The 22,407-nt window shown below is 37.2% G+C and overlaps 1 protein-coding gene across 3 annotated transcripts in view; it reads right to left on the bottom strand.

Moving 5' to 3' along the window:
* Rsbn1 (round spermatid basic protein 1) overlaps positions 1-22,407 on the bottom strand; it is a 48,880-nt gene that overhangs the window by 18,495 nt on the left and 7,978 nt on the right. For 2 of the 3 annotated variants that reach the window (XM_057793319.1, XM_057793320.1), the window contains exon 2: positions 16,405-17,078. In XM_057793319.1, coding sequence (XP_057649302.1) covers positions 16,405-17,078 — 674 coding nt within the window. The remainder of the gene's footprint in view (positions 1-16,404; positions 17,079-22,407) is intronic. The other variant, XM_057793321.1, reaches the window with a different exon arrangement.

Below are 22,407 nucleotides of genomic sequence, written 5' to 3'. Positions count from 1 at the left end.
CTTTTCCAGGAAAGAGCTCCCAACTGGTTATCCAATACCAAATGGTCAAACCTGAAATCATATGCATACAAGTAACAGTATATGAATTAGGAGGTTGAATTTACAATTTATAAATGCTGTGGGACAATGGTCTTGTATTGTTTTAATAAAACACTGATTGGCCAGTAGCCAGGCAGGAAGTAGAGGTGGGGCAACGCAAACAGGAGAATTCTGGGAAGAGGAAAGACTCAGTTTGCAGTCATCATCCAGACACAGAGGAAGCAGGATAAGAATGCCTCTCTGATAAAAGGTACCAAGCCATGTGGCTAACACAGACAAGAATTATGGGCTAATACAAGTTATAAGAGTTAATAAGAAGCATGAGCTACTAAGCCAACCAGTTTATAATTAATGTAGACCTCTGACTGTTTCTTTGGGACTGAGAGGCTGTGGGACCGGTGGGACAGAAACCTCTGTCAACAAGGAATATATATGCATATCTATGTATATATAACTACAGTTAAAGAAATAGAGGTCACGAATTTAAGAAAGGGCAAAGTGAATGTGTTAAAGAGAGGAAAGGGGGAAATTACATAATTATATTTTAATTACAATTTTTAAGTGAAAGTAAAAGTAACCATATCTCATCTTATTATTTAAGGTTTAAGATAATTATAAAATAAAGATAGATATTAAAAATTAAAGTCTGGAAATATGAATCAGTTATTAAGACTACTAACTGCTCTTCCAGAGAACCCATATTTGATTCCTAGCACATACACAGCGGCTTACAATTTTCTGTAATTCTCAGTATTGAGGATGTGGCAATCATTTCTGGCTTTTGCAAGCAACACACAGTACACAAATACACATTCAGGTTAAACCACTGATATTATCTGGAAAGCCTAATTTTATAGTTAGTAAGACTTGAGAGAAAATATAGAAACAAAGGTCCAAAGACTAAAGGGGGAAATGAATATTTGAGGAAAAACAAGTAAATAAACTGTCAAAGAGCTGGGCTGTAAATTTATAGGCGGGGCTAAGAAAACAGCAGAGAAGGGAGGACCACACAGAGAAAGAGGAAAAAAGAAAGCAGCTAAGCTGTAGTGAGAAGACAAGTACAACAGTGTAAGAACAACATTTCAAAACACTAGGTTTGAGTAAAGAAGAAAACTTACCCAGAACACATCTTTACTAAAGAACTGGTTAAACACGTTAACCAAGGGTTGATAAGGAAGAAAACATAAGCTGTTAACTTAGACCAGACGTTGGCAAACTCCAACCCACAGATCTAACACAGAATTGCCAAGCTGAACTGGAAAACATCCTACCCATTCATGTCTGCTAACACAATGGCAGAATTAAGTAGTGAGTTCTCCAGAGAGAGGCAAATACTATACAGTTCTTTGTATTAAAAGTTTGTGTACCCCAGTTTAGACAGAGGCAGTATGATCCTAAAATACTATGCAGTACTTCTTAGAGCAGTTTACCAGCTGGGTGTGACAGTGAGCACTTTTAGTCCTGGCGCTAGGGAGGCAGAGGCAGAGACAGAGGAATCTCTGGATTCAAGGTCAGCCTGGTCTACAGAGTGAGGCTCAGGACGGCCAGAGCTACACAGATAAATTCTGCCAAAAAGGGTGGAGGGAGGGTGGAAGAGGAGTGAAAAAATTTACCTTTCCCAGTTTAAAACACTCACATGAGAAATCAGGCAGAGTGTGTTTAAATATAAACGCTGTATCATAAACTGCAGTGTATCTGTAATACAACATAATGCCTCACATAAATACAATTTATATATGCTAAGGCTAGAGATAATCAACCATTGTACTCTGGCAAACAGAGAGAGAAGAGAAAAGAGCTGTTGATCAACACTGTCACTTGCATTAAAATTTCTAATAAATGCAATTTTTGTTAGTTATTTAAATAATTAGTAGCACAAGTCAGACTATGAACAGCATTTATAAGCATAGTCAACATGCACCAACTGTGTAAATCTGATGCCAAACAGCAAACCACTAATTATTCCTAAGTATTCTGTATTTCTTCTTTTTAGTGAGAATTTCCTGGGCACATGGCCATAAGTATGCTAGGCTCCCTGGCAGCCAAGTATACCCTGTGATTAAGTTATAGCCAATAGGACGCAAGTTAGAAGTGCGATTTTCATAACGAACCATCTTGTCTTTCACTTCCTTTCTTTGCTAGCAGAACCCTGGATGATATTGAGCCAGATGCACCCAAGCATGTAATAAGAATGGACAAACTTAAAGACAGAAGGAACTAGGACCCTGGATAAAGGGAAACAGTGTTGCCAAACTCTAGGCTGCTCTAAGAAAAAAAACTTCCAGCTGGGTGGTGGTGGCGCACGCCTTTAATCCCAGCACTCGGGAGGGAGAGGCAGGCGGATCTCTGTGAGTTCGAGGCCAGCCGGGTCTACAAGAGCTAGTTCCAGGACAGGAACCAAAAGCTACGGAGAAACCCTGTCTCGAAAAAAATCAAAAAAAAAAAAAAGAAGAAAGAAAGAAAAAAAGAAAAAAAACTTCCTTTCCTAGCCACCATATCTCTATTCTCTTTGTTATGGTAATTTTGGTTGCATAGATAACACTGATAAAAACATAATCTGACCTGTACTTAAGAAAAAAAAACCTACCACTACACTACAGCCAAAAGAGACTAATTCATAGTGATGAGGTACTTGCAAACCATACATGTGAAAGAAGTGCAAGTTAAAAGTATAGTTTAAATACTAATAAAAGATTAAGAGAGAAAACAACAGTCTTCAAATAGTTTGAGGCCAACATGGCTTGTCCCCCCAAAAATGCTAAAAGCTCAGTCTTAGTGTGGTGATGCTGGGATATGGTAGAGAAGTAATTAGGACACTGGAATATCACCTTAGAAAGAAAGTACCACAGTCACAGAAAGCTGACACACAGAACACACAAAGTTCCTAAGAGATCTCTAAAAGTGAGCTGGCACCTCTTATGAATCCCTTTGCCACATGGCCACTGACCATACTCACCCAGAATTGAGTCAGATGTATGCTAGTGACATGCTGTTGAATCCCTAGTACACTGAATAAATGAATCAATGAATGAATGAATGAATGAATAAACAAACAAACAAACCTTTTGTCTTTATAGTGTAACTGGCCATTGCTAGCTTGTGATAGCAACAGAAAAGAGACTAAGAATTTTAGCACAAGAGAGTAGATTTATATAAACAAAAAAATAAGAATAGTAAAAAGTCCAGATCATTCATATACTATAAACTTATATGTCAGGGATTGCCATCAACACAGATATAGAAAACCTATTCCTGACTCCTTAAAGCTTACAGTCTACTGGGGAAAGACATAAACTAACCTACAGTACTTAACTCAAACTGTGAGGTCTTCAGAATAGAAAGCAAAAACACTACAATCGAGTATGAAATCTCAATCCGATAATAAATGTCCATTAAAGTAACATTAAGCTAAAATCTGAGAACAAGTTTAGAGAGAGACAAGAATCTATTAAGAATTACTCTCTCCAAGGGGTGTGTATGTGTGTGTGTGCATACAAGCATAGTGGTGTACACCTTTTTTTTTTTTTTTTAAGTTTTTCGAGACAGGGTTTCTCTGTGGTTTTGGAGCCTGTCCTGGAACTAGCTCTTGTAGACCAGGCTGGTCTCGAACTCACAGAGATCCACCTGCTTCTGCCTCCCAAGTGCTGGGATTAAAGGTGTGCGCCACCACCGCCCGGCCCCAGTGGTGTACACCTTTAATCCTAGCTCTCCCAAGGCAGAGGCAGGCAAATCTCTGAGTTTGAGACCACTTTGGTCTACAGAGTAAATTCCAGGACAGCCAGAGAGAGCTACAGAGAAAAATCCTAGCAAACAAACAAACAAACAAATAAAACACCTAACAATTTGGTAAGCCATTAGGTCTAAAGGAAGAGGAAGCTCCCAACTTGCCTTTGTCTTTGTTTTAGAGCTGGGAGTCTTACTGTTATGTCCAGGCTGACCTCAAACTGTGGAGCTCAAGATCCTACCTCAACCTCCCACATAGCTGAAACTACAGAATGTGTCTTCACGGCAAACCATACTTCTCAGTTTTTAAAGCAGGGTCTTATAAGACCCAAGATGGCCTGGAACTCACATTATGTAGCTGAAGATCACCTAGAACTTCTGGTCCTCCTGCCTCCGCCTCCTACTTCTGCAATTGCAGGTGTATGCCACCATATCTAGTTAACACAGCGCTGGGATTCAACCCAGAGCTCTGCAAGGCAGGCAAGCCTTCTACTACATGAGTTACATCCTCTAACTCCCACATTTGCCTTTTTGTTTTCAGTTTTGTTTTTTCAGTATTCAGAGAAGCAGAGAGAGAGAGAGAGAGAGAGAGAGAGAGAGAGAGACCAATTAGGAGGATTCTATAATATTCAAAGTAAGAAATAGCTCAAGAGGTAAACTGGTCTTAGATGGAGTTGGGAGAAAAGACATATAGAAAGAACCAAGAAGATTAAACTATCAGGACTTAGAGAAAGACTGGATCTGACAAAAAAAGGAGAAAGTATCAAGGATTACTACCATCTTGTATCATTTCCAACCAGATAGGAAAGAATTACATATTCTCTCTTCTCTGGAAGAGGAGTTTGGGTAGGAAGATGCTTTCTTCTGATTTGGACACCATGAATGTGAAGCATGGGACATGCTGGGTAAACACCCCGAAGATGTACAGGTTGCTATGAATGTTAACTTACCGGAAAAGGGGACTTTGAGAGTACAAATAAATAAGGATACTGAGATGGATTACCCAAGTGGACCTCACATGCATCCTTCTAAGACTGTGGCAGAGGAGACGGGACTAGAAAGGAAAATCACCTCACCGCTCTTCCAGTCAGCTCCAAGAGTCCTAAGAGAGAGCTGTAACATATTCTAATTTCCTGGCAAAAATGTAATGGTTCTTAGCTATAGAAATTAAAAGCCCCAGAGAAAAAACTCTGATAATCGGAGCTTTGCTCAGAGTTCTATGGATTCCTTACTGAGTCACAGAATAGGAAGTCCCACCTATACGACCGCAGGGCTTCTGACCAGTCTTATAGTAACTCGCGTTTACATATGAACAAAATACCAGATCACTTTGGAAGAAAACCTGTAATAGAACTAGAGCTTAAGAAAAACAGAATTTGTAAGACAAAGTATAAGAGAAAATTTGATTAATTTAATAATTAAAATATTTGACCAGAGGAATAAGAGAGGGGATTGCATTTATGACAGAGTAACAGGAAGTTATTTTAAAAGCAACAGCAGACAAGAATGAACCTTTTCAAATTCAAACCATTATAGCTAAAATTTATCTGCAATACAAAAGAAAAATATGTAATAAAAGAAAAAAAAGAAAAAGTTTAGAGGACCAACCTGAGCCCAAGAGATGAAATAGCCACAGCAATATAACAAGTCTCCACTCAAAAAAGGGAATTAAAGCCAAGAAGATGCTCCAAGAGTAAATACGGCATGTGCCTGCAGGCCCAGGACCCACATGGTGGAAAGAAAAAAATTCTGACTCCCCTAAGTTGTCCTTTGACCTCTACATATATGTTCTATACATGTGTATATGTGTGTCACCAATGTAATAAAAATGTAAAAAAAAAAAATAAGTAAATTAAACCATCAGTTGGGAGACCTAGCAAACAATAAAAATGTCAGCAAGAAAAAAAAAAGCGAGAGGGGGAGAGAGAGGGGGACAAGCAGGGAGAGGAGGGGAGGGGAGGGCAGAGGAGGGGAGGGGAGGGGAGGGGAGGGGAGGGGAACAATAGAATTAACAAAGATTTAAAGCTGGAAATGTTGCTCAGTGGCAGAATACTTGCCTACCATGCCTAAGAGTCTGGATTCAATCCCCAGCAGAAAAGAGGGAAAGGGGGGTGAAGATGGAGAAGGGAAAAAGAAGGAAAAGGAAGAGCAATAAATGAGAGCAGAGAGATAAGAGAGGGGAAAGGGAGGGGACAAAAAAAGAAAAGAAATAATAGAAAATGTACTCAAATGGGAGAATATATATTTCCGAGTTCAACTGCACTGATGAAGTTTCATTTCTTGGGTTACATGATATGTAACTTATTTATATTTCTTTATATGCTTGATACATTTCATAGTAATTAAAAAATCTCATTTCAAAACATATTACCCTTAATATTCTTAATTTTTATAATGAAGAACTGTTGAAAACTTCAAATATAGGGAGGGAGGAAGAGCTTCAAAAGGATCAGAAATGATGACAACACTGGATTCCTCAACAGAAACACTGAAGTGTGAAAGACACTGGAACAGTACCGTTACAAATTGAAGAAAATTACCTCTAATCTAGAACTCCATACCTATTTGAATTATCACCACATGACACAGTAAAACAAAGACTTCCTATATGAGTCACTGAACCTACAACAGTTCTAAACTCTTAAAAGAAAAATGTAAATAGAAATCCCAGGTAATATATGTGAACAGACATTTACTTCAATAATTATAACACAGAATATTATAAAATAGTAAATGCCCAAGAAGAACTGTAACATCCAATGCCCTCAACACGAGGCTAACCATCAATGACCTAGAACTTTGTGCATCAACATAATCCTTACACAGTGTGTTGTTGAACCAAAGCTAGGACTCTAAAAATGCATGTGATACAGTAGTAAAAGTTACTTATGTTAGTTTATATTCAAGCTATTGTGAGTGCTGTTTCTCTCTTGCCTAACATAACCTGGGGCAAGTAGACTACCCAGAATCTATAGTAAACCTCTGAACCTATTTCATGTTTAGGGTGGTATATCAAATGCAGGCCTTTTGTCTAAAGAAATAAGGGTTATCAGAGGCTATTTTTTTTCCTATAGTGGCTACCAAAAACTCAAGGTCAAACTCCCAGAAACAGAGTGATAGTCATGATGATATAAACTGGACACGAGTCAGACAAGAGTCACCAGGGTAATTACCAGTACAAACCAGTTTCTGCTGTGGGACAATGGTCTGTATCCTGTCACTTGTATTTTAAATAAACACTGACTGGCTATTAGCCAGGCAGGAAGTAGAGGCAGGGCGACCAGGCAGGAAGTAGAGGCAGGGCAACAAGAATTCTGGGAAAAGGGAAGTTTCAGTCTGCAGTCGTCACCCAGAGAGGAAGCCAGACACAGAGCAAGAAGAGGTGACTGCCTCACCAAAAAAGGTACTAAGCCACGTGGCTAACACAGACACGAATTATGGGCTAATTTAAGTTATAAGAGTTAATAAGAAGCCTGAGTTAATAGGCCAATCAGTTTGTAATTAATGTAGACCTCTGTGTGTTTATTTGGGACTAACCAGCCGTGGGACCTTGTGGGACAGAAATGCCTGTCAACAAGTTTCTAACATAATAGACATTAAGCCATCTATTAGATTTAAAATATATCATAAAAAGCATGTTGTTGAACACCCATATCTATCTCCCTCTCCTTCTACAGTAGATCAAGGTTGCTAGTCACTATGATACTAGAAACCCAAATATAACTGGAGATTCTCATAGCAAAGTATGGAATTGGTAAAAATTATAAATTACAAATTCAAGACAAAGATTGCTTCTAGGAAAAGAAAAACTTCTCTTTTAAAGAACACATGCAAAGCAGTAATTTATTTATATAACTTATCTCCTTCTCATATAAAATAGAGGAGGCAAAGGTTGGAGAATTGGGGATGGCTTATTATTACTGAAGATCCTAAGCAAATGAGTAGATTCTGTTTGGAATGATGGGAAAAAAAAAATTCTGGAAATAGATAGTGTTAATGATTATGTAGCATTCTGAATGTAATTAATTCCACAGAATCACAGACTTTTAAGTGATCAAAATGGTAAGGCTTATATTATGCATTTAAAAAAAAAAAGAGGTTCAAGAAATAGGTGAGTTAATTGAGTGCTTGCCTAGCATGAAGTCCTCAGCTGAATTCTGATCACTGCCTGTAGTCCTAGCCAGAAGTTTAAGGTTATCTCTAGCTACATAGGGAGTTGGAGACCAGTATGGGAAGCATGAGACCCTGTCTCAAAACAATAAGTAAAATGGAAGTAGGCTGAGGGTCAGAATCCAGAACACAGATAGACAAAGTAGTTAACACAGAGTGGGAGTATCTTCTCTGAGGGACTGGGAATATGACTCAGTCCATACAGTGTTTGCTACATAAGAATGAATACCTGACTTCAGAGTCCCAAAATCCCAGTGCTGGCAAGGAGACAGATGATCCCTAGAGCTCCATGGCTACCCAACCTAGCTAAATTAGTGAGCTTCTGGTTCAATGAGAGATCTTACCTCAAAATATAAGATGAAGAATGACTGAGGAAGACACAATTGATTTCTGACCTATACACACACATTCAAGCATGCACACAGCACATACACACACACACCACATATACAAACAACATCAAAGACTTGAAGAAGTAATAGGCAAATAAGCTGACTTTCCTAAGCAATGCTGCAAGTCTTCACAAAACCTAATAAAGAGATAAAGTCTCAAATGATTATCAACCCCAAAAGGGTTTTTAGAATAATTTTGTACTATGTTAGACAAGATTATGCCTCAGTTTATGATGTTATGAAATTCTGAGATTGTACCTACATATCAAATGAAAAGAATTACAATATGGTAGGTAGTATGTGATACAAAACAATGCCTCTTAAATTTTTCTGATTACAGAAAATGAACCATTTGGGGCATTTATCTCACTTACTCCAGATTTAATGAATAGTAATCTCCAGAAGAATCTGAGATTATGACATTTTCAATGAAGGCAAAAATCAAGCTGAGTTCTATCATTTCCTAAAGTATATTACAGTACAGTGGGTAGAGGAAAAAAACATGTCAGGAGCGTTGCAAGGAGGTTAAGTAAAGAGAATAGAGCAGAACAAAGCAAAGCTGCTATGAACATAGGTGATAATGGCAACAGGGAAAACCCACATTGGTAAAATCAGGGGAGAAGGGTGTGGAATTAACCATGCTTAGCATGCACTCACAGGATCTGGTATGTTTGTAAGACACAAAACACGAACCAGCTACTGCTCAAAGCACACATTGCCCTACAGCAACATACATATGGTTCTTTAGATTAGAACTCAGCACTGCAGTTATTCTATGTAATTTCTGAAAATCCCACTGTGTATCCAATACACACAACTTCTAAAACCACCCATTAAGACTAAGAACACCAAGCTTGAAATGTAACATACTGAAAACACTGTGTGTGTGTATGGGAGGGGTGGATTGTTCCACAGAACTTGTACTTCAGGAAGAAGCTTATTTAAGCTGACTGTTTAAAAAAGGAAAAAGCAAGCCGGCAATCTTCCTAACCTTGTGACCTATGAGTAGAAAATCATTCTTTAAAATATCCCATGGAAAAGCACTGAGTGGGTCAAAGTAATTTTATTACAAGCTTTACTGAGAAATAGAGAAAATAACCAAACCTGCTATGCATACTGTTTTATTTTCTAAAGGCAGCAACTTCAAATATTTACTTTTCCCTTTTATATAATACACTAATGCTTAGAGTTCTTCATGGGTTTAGCTATTTCCCAATTACATACCATTTTACTAATTCCACTCTTCATCACAATTATCAACATTAAAAAATGTCAATATATCAATCAAAGGCTAGGGAGGTAATAAACCTTACCCTAACACATGATAGTGAAATAACTGTCTGTTATTCTCTAAAACAAGACATTGAAGTTGGATAGACCAATCCTACAAAATATTACCTTTTTTAGAATATTACAACTATAAAAGTAACATTTGAAGTACTACTACCCAAAGTTAAAAAGGTATGTTCTCACTCAGGCCAGTGATGCAGTGGAAAACATGTCTAACTATATTTTTTAAGTATGCCCTTCAGTGAGATTTCTGATCATTAAGTACAGAAATTCTTTGAGAGAAAAAAATTATCAGAACTTAAAATATGAACATCTGCCCTGAAAGATACACATCATCCTTCTTCGTGTACACCCTTCAACCATTTAGTTGTTATATATGAGCCATCTTCCATTTTAACATCACTGTTGTTAGTTTGCTACTACTTTCCTGTGCAAGACACATCAATGTTAAGACCTGTGGTCTTTCATGAATCACCAACACTATCTGGGAGTGTTAGAAATGTAGGCTATATTGGGATGGCTCAGAGGTTAAAAGCACTGGCTGCTCTTCCAGAGGACCTGGGTTCAGTTCCTATCAGTCACATGACAGCTTCTACCATCTTTAACTCCAGTTTCAAGGTATCTGACACCTTCTCCTGGTCTCTGCAGAAGCCAGGCATATGCACAATGCAGAGGTACACATGTAGGCAAAACACCAATACACATTAAGATGTAGTAAGATTCTCAGCTGAATTATATGCACATTATAGTTTGCTAAGCTCTGAGCCCTAGACTTCCATACCATTCATATGGAAAGGAAAAAAACAATTCGTTGTTAAGGATCTGTCATTATTTGATCTTGGGAAGGTGACAACCAAAATATTGCCATCTATATAGGAAACAAGGACTTAAAGATGACTTCCTCTTTCGTAAAGCCCTGTGGTCTTTACAAGGACTAAAAGATTCAAACTCTAACAATTCCTCTCATGCTTCAGGACTCCTATGAAACAGGGAGCTAAGTGAAGACTTTATTGTAGAGCTGTAACAACTTAGCCTAAAATCTCTAGAAAGAGTTTTCAAATATCCAATACTGTAACCATAATTTACACCTAATTAAAAAGATCATAAATCACATTTATTCTCAAAGTATATATAGATAAAATTTTTAAAGAAAAAAGACATAATGTCTTTTTCTATGATATTTCTCCATTAACTAACCTAAAGATTCCACAAACATTCAAACATTTTTAGTCAAAACTGGTACTCATAGCCGGGCGGTGGTGGCGCACGCCTTTAATCCCAGCACTTGGGAGGCAGAGGCAGGCGGATCTCTGTGAGTTCGAGACCAGCCTGGTCTACAAGAGCTAGTTCCAGGACAGGCTCCAAAACCACAGAGAAACCCTGTCTCGAAAAACCAAAAAAAAAAACAAAAAACAAAAAACAAAACCTAATACTCAGTCAATAACCAATTAAAAATTAGAAATGATACTCCTACAGAAGTATAAAAACACTGTCTTAATATATATGCATGTTCTTTTAGAAATACAAATTCACAAACCTAGCCTTTAGCAGTCCGTAGCAGATAGTAATCAAACAAGAATCAGCTTGGAGTTCCAACTGACAAAATGAACTTACCTCTTGGAGTATTAAAATAGTTGAGGACTATAAAATGTTCAAAAACAGTCTATACATGGATCCTAGCTTGACCTAATGCAATAATTTAAAAATACAAAAGTAACAGAAGATCTAACTTTTCTTACAAAAAAACAAGCCTATAGTTTACTTCATGAGCTGAAGTTCTCAGAAGAGAAAACAGAGGTGCCTGGATTAAGTTAAAGATTCTAAAAGGCTAACTGATTTTTTTAAGATTTATTTATTATGTATACATTTATGTATTTATTATGTATAGAGTATGTATTTATACAGATTTATGTATTTATTATGTATAGAGTATTCTCAGTATTCTGTCTGTATGCCTGCAGGCCAGAAGAGGGCACCAACCAGATCTCATTACAGATGGTTGTGAGCCACCATGTGGTTGCTGGGAATTGAACTCAGGATCTTTGGAAGAGCAGGCAGTGCTCTTAACCACTGAGCCATCTCTCCAGCCCAAGGCTAACTGATTGTTAAGATTGTCTGTGATTGTGACAATCTGGAATGAGGCACTTCACAAACTCCCTTCAGGTATCTTTAGACTACCTATTGTAACCATTTACTGTCCATCTCTGTTTAAACTACCATCCTTACCATTTATTAGGTAAATCCTTCCTGGAATGTGCTGTTTATGTGTAACCTCCTTCAGCTAGAAAACAACATTTTAAAGCAGTGCTTAGGGAGCCCTCATGTACATAGGAATCATCAAGGAATCTGCACACACGCAGACTCTGATTTGGAAAATCTCAGTAAAATCAAGAGCATACATTTGTGGTGATGCCCAAAACACTCAAGCACATTTTGATAGCAAGGTTCTAAAGAAAAGCTATAATTTACAATTCTTAAAATTCACCACGACCACAGTGTTTTGCAAAGTACTGGTCTTGAAATATTTTCAATTAAATTCCTAACTTGTGAACCAAACACTTTTCCATCTTTATCTTATTTGATCCATCATATGCTGTATCATTTTTTAAATATTTATTTTGTGTCTGTAAGTGTACATGCACATGTGTGGTGTGTATGCCTCCACATGTGCAAAGAGGGTATCAGATCTCTGAGCTGAAGTTACAAATGTGTTCAAGACCCACAGCTAGTTAAATGGGCATTAGAATCCAAATCCAGGCCTCATGACTGCATAGCAAGTATTTTTAACCACTGAGCCATCTCACCTGTAGGCTATGTTACAATTTTTTAATTACTCCATTACTGCTAAAATCTAGGAAACATATCCTGGTCTGCCTTCCTTTTTTGGTCTCTTCCCAAATTCTCACACTTACATGAAGGTATACTGCGCCTTTACCTTCACCTCTTTCCCATTCTGCTACCATCTCTGCTTTGCCTACATGTTTATTAATCCAAAACCTGCATTTCCTAACCTTAGACCCACATATCCAGCTACTAAATCTTTATAAATATAAGCCTAAATGTACATCTCCAGTTCAAAATATCTCTTAACAGTTGGGGCCTACAGACTCCATAGAAGAGCACCTGCCCAGCACACACAAAATCCTGGTTTAAATCTCTAGTATTAAAGACGGAGTAGAGGTAAAAATACATCAAAAGATCCTTAAATACCACAGTACCCCTGTTGCAGAATATTTGTTCACACTGTGAAGACATGTCTGCCAAGGCACCTTCTGATTAGTTTAATAAGGAGCAGAATGGCCAATAGCTAGACAGGAAGAGGTTAGGCAGGACTTCTAGGGAAAGAGAGAACTCTGGGAAAAAGAAAGGGGGAGGTGACAAGAGACATGAAAAGGAAACAGGAGGTACAAGATGGAAGAGAGATAATACCATGTAATAAGACATACATTATATAAATGGGTTTATTTGAGTTATAAATCTAGTTAGGAACAAGCCTAAGCTATAGGTCAAGCTTTCATAATTAATAAGAAATCTTTATGTCATTATTTGGTAACTGAATGGCTGGACAGAAATGGTTACACACACCCCCAAACCCTCACCAGACACCAACCTTTCTCAACCATGTATTAACTTTCCTTATCACCATCATCTTCCTAGTTCTCTAAGCCAAATCTTAAAACTAACCCTATTCCATTAAATCTAGTTAACATCCATTGAATAATTTCTCAAATCTCCTTGTTTTCTCCAAAAGACATCAGTTTGGACATAGAACTTTTCTCTCTAGTAACTATAGTAACCTTATCAGTTTTCTTGACCTTACCCTTTAATCTTTATAATTTGTTATACTCCCCCTATTAAAAGTCATTAATAATCCCCATTATCTTTAGAAAAAGATTTTAGTATATCATATAAAGCTTCACACTTTTAACAACCCCTCAGTCTTATTTTCTCTCTCTTTCCTCACTCTTACCATCCTTAACAATGAGAACGTCCTTTTGCTTATCAAGCTGTTCGCAGTTCCCTGGATGTGGCACATTCTCAAGACTGTATTTTGCATAGGCTAAAATTCCTTTTGATTAACAATGAGTACACAAAGTATTGATCTGTTTTTAAGAACCTCCTTAAGCATAACGTGTCTTAAAATACCTTCTAAAATCACCACAAACTCTGCCCTCTCAACAACAGGATTTCCCCTGTGCACACCTCTATTCTTCTTAAACTGCTTTATAGCCGCTATTTTGCTCATCTCCCTACTCGGTTAAACTTACCAGCTAGTCCTTTAAGAATGGAGTGTTCAGGGACTGGAATGATGGCTCAATGATTAAACAGCACTGACTGTTCTTCCAGAGGATCTGGGTTCAATTCCCAGCACCCAAATACCAGCTCACAATTGCCTGTAACTACTTCGGGGGGACCTGACACCCTCACACAGACATGCATGCAGGCAAAACACCAATGCACATAAAATAAAAATAAGTGAAAGAGGAGGAAGGAGGAGGAAGAGAAGAGGAGGAGGAGGAAGAAGAAGAAAAAGAAGAAAGTACCTTGAAATACAGTCATAGACAATTATTATGGCTACATTATTAAACAGTAAACATACACAAACAAAAACAAACGAAAAAAACAATTTTTATTTGACTTTATTTAATGTTTAACAGAAGTTCCTAAGACTATAAAACAGAGATTTCCAAAATATCCCAATTGTTCAATTAATTCCCATAATATAAGCATACTTATTGAAAAATATTAAAAGCAAAGCTTTTTCTACTTTAAGATGAGACACAATTTTAACTTCACAACCACAATCTCTTCTCCAGTAGTTACAGAAGGAGTCAGACAGCCTTGATTTCAATCCTGACTCTTCTACTTTCTAAATTTATGACTTTGTTAACAAATGAACAGTTTCTTCAAAGGACAGCAGAGATTGATCGCTTACCTACCTCCTGGTTGTTGCAAATGCTCAGATATGAATGTGAAAACATTTCTACATGACGTGAACAAATGTGAACTAACATGTTAGCTTACTTTTCCACATCCATCAAACATTTACAAATGCAAACTTCAAGTTTCATGGGCTATACGAAACTTAAGTTCCTGAAGACCAAGTGCAACAAGACCCACAACCTTCAGTTCTCTTGTGTGTCTAAAGTAGCAATATCTAATTCCATAATAATCTAACATATTCTTTAAGAGTACTTATTTTATAAACCACAAAGTGAATCTCATGGTAAGTTGTTGGTACAGTCATTTAAATAGCAGCTCCATTTAAAAAATTAACTGGAGGACAAAAATCAGCAGGGAATATTATTTTGAGATGTCTTAATTAGTCTGTTAACATACAAACTCAACTATAGACTAATATGAACGTTGAAAAGTCACCTTTCCAAAACCATTATCTCCCCCCACAAATTTCTGACTTCTTTTTCAGATATGCTTGCTGGTCTGTCAGAATGAAAATTTATTTCTCTAATCTAAAAAAAGTGGTAGAACATGTAAAATCCGCTCTCAGCAGCACCTTTCTTTGTTAACTACAACTAGATTAGAGCTGTTTCTTTTCTCTTCCACAGTATTTATAAAAGTAGGATTCTTTAACTTTCAAAGGACAAAACTCCTTTAAAAAAGAAAAAGAAAGGAAAATCTACTACAAAAGTCTGTACTTTGGTACCTGATTGTGGTAACAAGGCCAAAATCCAAGACGAAGCCCTTTACTGCACATCCAGTTCCAACATCTTGGGCAGACTCATCTTGCGAACTCTCCAGATTAGCTGCTCCTGCTCTCTCTACTGCAGAGAGAACTTCAATTAGAAAAAGTCTGAAGTCCATACACCTAAATTGGATACTCCCCTCGTTGGAGGCAAGGATGGTAAGACTCACTAAAAAATTCAAGTCAGAGGAGGGTTCAGGTGAGTCTAAGTGACTTGAGTTCACTATAATATCAGCAGCTGAGAGTCGGATTATGTAACTTTATTTACCTCAAAAAAATTTAAGGGAAAAGAATGGCAGTAAATCACTATAAAACCCGAAAGGGCAGACTATACAATCTTTAAAAAGTGACACCTGAATCATAGCGTCTACAGAATAGCTTAGTACTGCCCGTTCACATTCACAATCTTTCTGAGAAAAGCAAGCAAACCAAAAATTTTAAAAACCTTCAGACTCATTATTGTTCTTTTTTTATCTCTACAATAACCCCACTGAAAGGTACACTTGGCTAAAAACATATTAGAAAGGATCAGTTCCCTGCTGACTTAAGCCTAACTGCCCAAGCACGGCTTCAGAATACCCTTTATCTACAACAGTGCCCAAGCAGAAGGAGCAGAGGCAATGGCAGTCTCTCCAGTGATATTCCCAAGTCACACACTTGGGGTGTATTTCTAGGACAGACTGCCAACAAGTTACTAAAAGAATGTAAGCAAAACCTGGTAAATAAATAAGCCAATACCCTTAAGTGTTCTATCCTGGTATCAGAGTCTTAACTAATGTTATCCTGAGGCTATTACACTAAATTATAGTCTACATTAGTATTACCTGAGTATGAAGTCTGGATTAATTTTCAAGCCAATTTCCATAAACTCACAATGATGTATAAAGCATTTCTTCAAGTAAGTAGCAAGTCCTACACCAAAGATCTCAGCAATTAGGAATTACAATTTAAAGAACAGACGGTATGAAGTACTTTTATTACCAGGAATTTTTATAATGTGTGCAGGTGTGTGCTATGCAACACAATAAGGTTAATACTGTTGAGACACTATATTTACTATCCAATTGAACAATAATTTTACCTTACCTGAGTGTGAAAATTTGAAATGGTGGTTGTTTCAATATCTTTCTTGCCCAAAATTTCCATTTTCACTGGAGTGTTGGGAAAATTGAAAGCAAAGTAGTCCAAAAAGTCTGGGAGATAAGCAGCCGCTCCATGCACTATTGCTAAAGCATAGTAGGCAGCGTTTTTCTCATTCTCACTGAATGTCAAAGCAAGAAACTCCTCAGAAAATCTCTCCATCTCCATTGGAGACAAAAATGAGAGTTCGTCCATGTAAGCATGAAGGACAAGAGCGCCACCATTGGACTGGTGCTCTTCATGAATAAAGTTGCTAAATTTAGTACCTGTTTTTAAGAAATTTCTGCGAATAGAGTGTTCTTGGTGCGTTGTAAAAGGTGTCTGTACTCCCTGGGGCACCCGATATTCTTGCATGCCCAAATTTAGTCTGCACAGCTGTTCATCCTTCAGATATCTGAAGGACTCTTTATTAACTCCTGAAGTGCTATTTAGCTGTCCTTGGGTGAGAATTTCCTTGCTGATGCGGGTCAGGCCAGCACAGACGGTTTGTACTTCCTTATTATACATCTTAAGGCGTCTTCCTCGCATGTCTTCTCGGTGTTTCTTTTTCTTTTTCTTCTTTATTTTCTTCAAGACAAAATCATCAGCTCTCTGGGTTTTACCATTTTCATCTGCTGTTTCTGGCCACAATAATTAAAAATAAGTTAGTTGCTAGGACCAGTGTCAATATACATGTGTCTTAAGGTATTTGATCTAAAATTAAATAACTTCTCCTTAATTTCTGAGAATTTGTTATTACATCTTTTATCATCAGAAACAAAAACGAGACAAAGATCTTAAAATACAGTAATATTCTGGGTCAAAGACTGTACTAAATAAACTAATAGTGAGGTACTGCTGGAACTACAGTTAAGTGATGTGCAACACTTAATGCGAGGCCATGGATTCCCTCTGCAGCAACACACACACCCACACACACACGACTTGTAATAAAGATAAAACACTGGAGTATTATGTACTACACTATATGGAGTATTTGTTTAGTTATTCAAAATCTAACGTGAACTTTGTTGGTTCCTGTCTTACTGTCAGTCTATTAACTATTATAGTAAATGTAGTTAGGCCAAACAAAGACAAATTAAGCCATAAAACATTTTTTCTACCTATCAAATTGGCTTTTTAAAATGCATGTTGCCTTGCAGGGGTGGGGTAGGGATAAAGGAATTCAACTACAGGAAATATGAACTGATGGCAGGTTGCCACCCACGCTCACTGAAGCTTATGTTACTGTCCACCTCGCTGGTCCTGCCTACTATTCTCCACAAGTATTCTTGTTACTCCCAACTTTTTTCTCCCTTTGTCTTACAACATTTTTGTCACCCCCTTTTCCTGCCGTCATCAGTTTTCTTCAGAAACATATACTTGGGCCTGATATGGTAGCACACACCTGTAATTCAAGCATCTGGGGGACTAACAACGATTAAGAATTGGAAGCCAGTCTGGGCTCTATAGCAAGACTCTTTCAAAAAAGGAACTGAAACAGAAGCCCTTTTCTTCTTCTCATGGGAAAAAGTAAAAGAAAGAAAGGCAACACACACACAGCAGAAAACACAGAGGCAAAACCCAGAAAATGGTGACCAGGTTTACTCTGCACCAGGTTCTGTACAGAGCACTCCTCACAGCGTTTCATTTCCACATCCCGGCTGTGAAGTTATTCTCCATACTGTTTCACAGAGGAGCAAAATAAAGTGTAGAGAGTACACTTCTTGGGTAAGTATATAATAAGTATACAATAAATGTATTATAGTAAGTACAGAGAGTTTATAATCTTAGGTAAGCCGTTTTACCCAAGATTATAGATAAATGATAACTAGAAAATCTTTAGACCCAAAAACACTTAATCCTTATCAAAAAAGAAAGGTAAAATTTTCTCAAATGACAATTTGGTGGGCATGTACCACAAGCCTTGAAAATGTTTATAAACTCCAGATCCAGAAAATACAGTTCCAAGTCAAAGTCAAAGAAATGACTAGAAGTCTACAAAAATAGCATGACAGTATCTTTTAAAACAATAAGAGTAGAATCCTCTAAAATGCCTAATTATAGTGATTAAATTCTAGTTACATAGTACAAATATTTCTTAACCATCATAAATTATGGCGCGAGGGACTGGCATACATAGTGTCACCAAATGCTCACACTGTCACTCTTCTAGAAAGCCTGCACTGGTAACTTCTCCACCTAAGCGAGGAGGTAACAGAAGCAGAAAAAGGCTGCGCTTCAGCCACCGCAGCGTGTCCACTCCAGATCCCACATAGTTCATCTCCACCTCTCTTCTAGACTACAGGTCATCTGTCTAGAGTATATAGTGCCTTTTATTCCAGAGCACTTAACCTACACTTATTCTGATTCCATTGTTTTTAACTAAACATGCATTCACCTGACTAAGAACATACATACCATGTGCTGGGTACACTCGACATTAGGGCTACAGTGCTGACTACAGTACAGACACAACCTTCTCTACTCTCTTGTACCTTACAATCTAGTTAGAGGAAATCAAGCAGCTACAGTACTACCAGGTAGTTGAAGGTTTAAAAGCTGCCTGAATATTGGAGAAGCTCTTTTAGAGAGGTGAAATTCAGAATGAGTTCTAAATAATAAGAGAGCTGGGCATTTGAAGAGCTACGTATGATTTTCTAAAGAGAAGCAAAAGATTTAAAGTCAGCGGAAATCGGCTTCATCTATGTATGTGCTGTATACAGAAAACACAGAACATATCTGGAGGGATGTATGCTAAGGTATTGTTGATAGCTATCAATGGTAGAAGGATTATAAATGTCTGTATTTTCTGCCTATCTGTATTTCCTAATTTTTTGTAATATTGCATAGTAATGCTATAATTTAAAGACTGACTCAAGTTTTAATTTGCCGAAATTGACAAGCCCAAAATAGAAAGACATCCTTTATTTAGTAGTTGGAAAATATACCTGCTCCCACCAAATCTTTGGGATTAAATGACTATATTCCTAACTAATCTTCAAATATAGTCTAGCATTTACTATATAGAATTTATCTACCAAGCAAAAGCATTTCCAACATAAGTAATTCAGTTAACCTAGATACCCAGTTATAATGAACTTACTTGGCATAATATATAATTACTAACTAGTATAAAGACTATATAAAACCATTTTTAAAATCCCAAATGGCCATATACTACCACAGTTATGAAATCTAAAAAACTATTTTAATGCAAGTCGAAGTTTTTAAAGAATATGAACAATGTACAATGTGTTTAAAACGTGCTTTTAAAACAAACAAAAAACAGACATGGTGATTCACCCTTATGATTCCTGCACTCAAGAGGCAGAGGGAGACTAACCTCTAAGCTAGTCTGGAGTAAAAAATCAGAATGAGAAATGGCCTCAAAGAAAGGGAAGGGTGGGTGAGGGAAGAAGACAATAAAAAGTCTCCTCATTTACAAAGAACTTACAATGAACTATATAACATACATAAAATCTTTTGTACTGGAAACTGAAAATATAACCAATCTTTTACCATATACAACTAGATCATAATTCAAACACTCAATTTATATTTTATACCAATAAAACTAAATACTTTGCCTAATAGTAAATCAGTAATTTAGGCAATTTCTCAAGGAACAAAATGTTATTCAATATAAAGGTTAGACCAACTTGAAAATACTCATCTAATTACCCCAGTAAATCTTCTAGTAATTTCATGGGTGGGTGAGGGGACAAGAATATCTCTGAAAATATCAGGTTTAAGTTTCAGAAGGTGTACAAAAACTGAATTATGACCTATATCCGCCACTGAAGGAAGTGCCTTGACTACTAGGCATTTTCTATATTACTATTTGCTTATCAGTGGTATTTCTACATGGCCAAGTCTCTTAGTTTTAGCCGAAAACTCTTTTATTAAAAAAAAAATCAGTTAGTGTAACACAGCCTCAAAAAGAAAAGAAAATTAAATGAATCTTAAATTAATTGGAATTTCACTAATTCCAATCTGTCCCTAGCTAATCCTGCTTTTCAAATGTAGACTCTTTTTCTCAGGCTGAGACACAGAAAGTCTGCCTTTCTTTGTAGATAAATTTGAGACCATTCATCTTCTACTTGCTAATTAATTTACATGAAGAAATAAAATTTATTCTTAAATTGCAGTGGTGACAACTAGCTGAGAATGGCCTAGGCATCCATTCGCTGTTGGTTATTACATGAAACAGACCACTATTGCTGTAGGAGAAAAATGCCAACTGCTTTGCTTTGAGTAAAAAACATCATTTAAAAGTCTACAAAAGAGAGAGAGGAATAAAGGGGGGGGAGTCAATGCCTAAAGGCTTGCTTCATGATCTTTCCATTTCTAGTACAGTGGTTTAGTTTTCCCATTGAAAATGTATTCAGGAAGTCTCTTTCTGAATTATTCTCCACAGTGTAAGAGCTAAAACTTACTGTCTTCGGTTCCACGGTTGGTTTCTTTTATTGGTTACTATTATTGTATGTATGTGCATGGGTGCTTCTGTGGAGGTCAGAAGACAACTCTATGAAGTTGTTTCCATCTACCTATGTGTGTTCTAGAGCTCCAATTTATTACCAGGTTTCCGCTGCCATATCCTTTCCACAGTGAGGGGTCTTGCTGGCCCCTCATTGTTGGCTTCTCTCCCTGTCTTCTTGTGCCCTTTTGTTTTTGCAGTGACAGCAATTAAACCTACCCTTCCTCGCAGAGCTAGGCAGATGTTCTAGCCTTCACATCAATTTTTAACAGCAAAGAACCAAACTACACTTCACCTATATTAAGGAAAGCTTTTACGTATAAAACTGAAACTCAATATACAGAAAGCATGTCATACTATAGAGAAAGACGGGGACAGTGATCTGAACAAGTTGCTGGCTGGCTCCCTTTCAAAAGGTCATTACTACACTTAGAATACATAAAATTATCACTTAAGTCCTCAAATTAGCTAACATCATCTATCATCAAATAGCCTAGTTTACTTTTAACATCACACTAGTTTTCATTAATGCAAAAAAAGATTAGAGTAAGGGGTAGGATATAGCTCACTGGGAGAATATTTGTCTAGCATTCAAAGTTCTGGGTTCAGTTCCCAGGACCAGCATGCACACATACACATTGTGCAAGCACACAAACACGCACACAAGCGCACACATACTTGAAAACTATGCCTTAGGAAATATGGTAACTTCAATTCCTAACAACCATGGTAGATAAGCAAACAATTGTTCATATCTTATCATAAATTATCATAAAACAAGAACTGTTCATATCATAATCATAAAAAAGAACTCAAACTGTGTTCTAAAAATTATTATTTTTTTTTAGTTTTTGTTTTGGAGATAGGACCTTGCAACGTAGCTGGTTTTAAATTGAAGGTTGTCTTACCTTAGTCTCCCAAATGCCAGAAATACTGGGGGAATAAATTCTTTGTGCTTCTCTTGAGAGTAGTTACAATTTTGTATAAAAACCTGATTTAAATAGGAAACCAAAAAGTGGCTCCTTCTGAAGCCCAGTTTTTTGGAGTCACTGTTTTCAGCACTGTACACACACCCTCTTATGCTAAATAACAGCTAGATAGGTAGAAACCCTGCTCTGCCACTTCCTAAAACTGCACTGTTTCTCACTGTAGAAGTAAGTTTTGTTTGAAAGAGGGTCTCACTATTACCCTAAACTGGTCTTGAAACTATCACATGCAGGCTGGCCTTGAATTCCTGATCCTCTTGCCTTAGCCTGCTGGATGCTACCATTATAGTTACACAAACACATTCAGCCCAAAACATGTTTGGTGTTTGGTTTTGGTTTTTTGGTGAGTTTTTTTGTTTGTTTGTTTGGTTGGTTGGTTGGTTGGCTAGTTGTTTTTTGTTTCATTTTTAAGTTCTTAACAAAAGTGACCAAACTGTACAGATTTCCCATAGACCTCTACTAATAGGCCCCACCAGAGCCACACATTTGCTACCACTGAACACA

This window comes from Chionomys nivalis, chromosome 18 (genome assembly GCF_950005125.1).
Source record: "Chionomys nivalis chromosome 18, mChiNiv1.1, whole genome shotgun sequence".
NCBI lineage: Eukaryota > Metazoa > Chordata > Mammalia > Rodentia > Cricetidae > Chionomys > Chionomys nivalis.
Note: the sequence above shows the minus strand (reverse complement) of the source record. Positions and strands in the feature narration are given on the sequence as shown.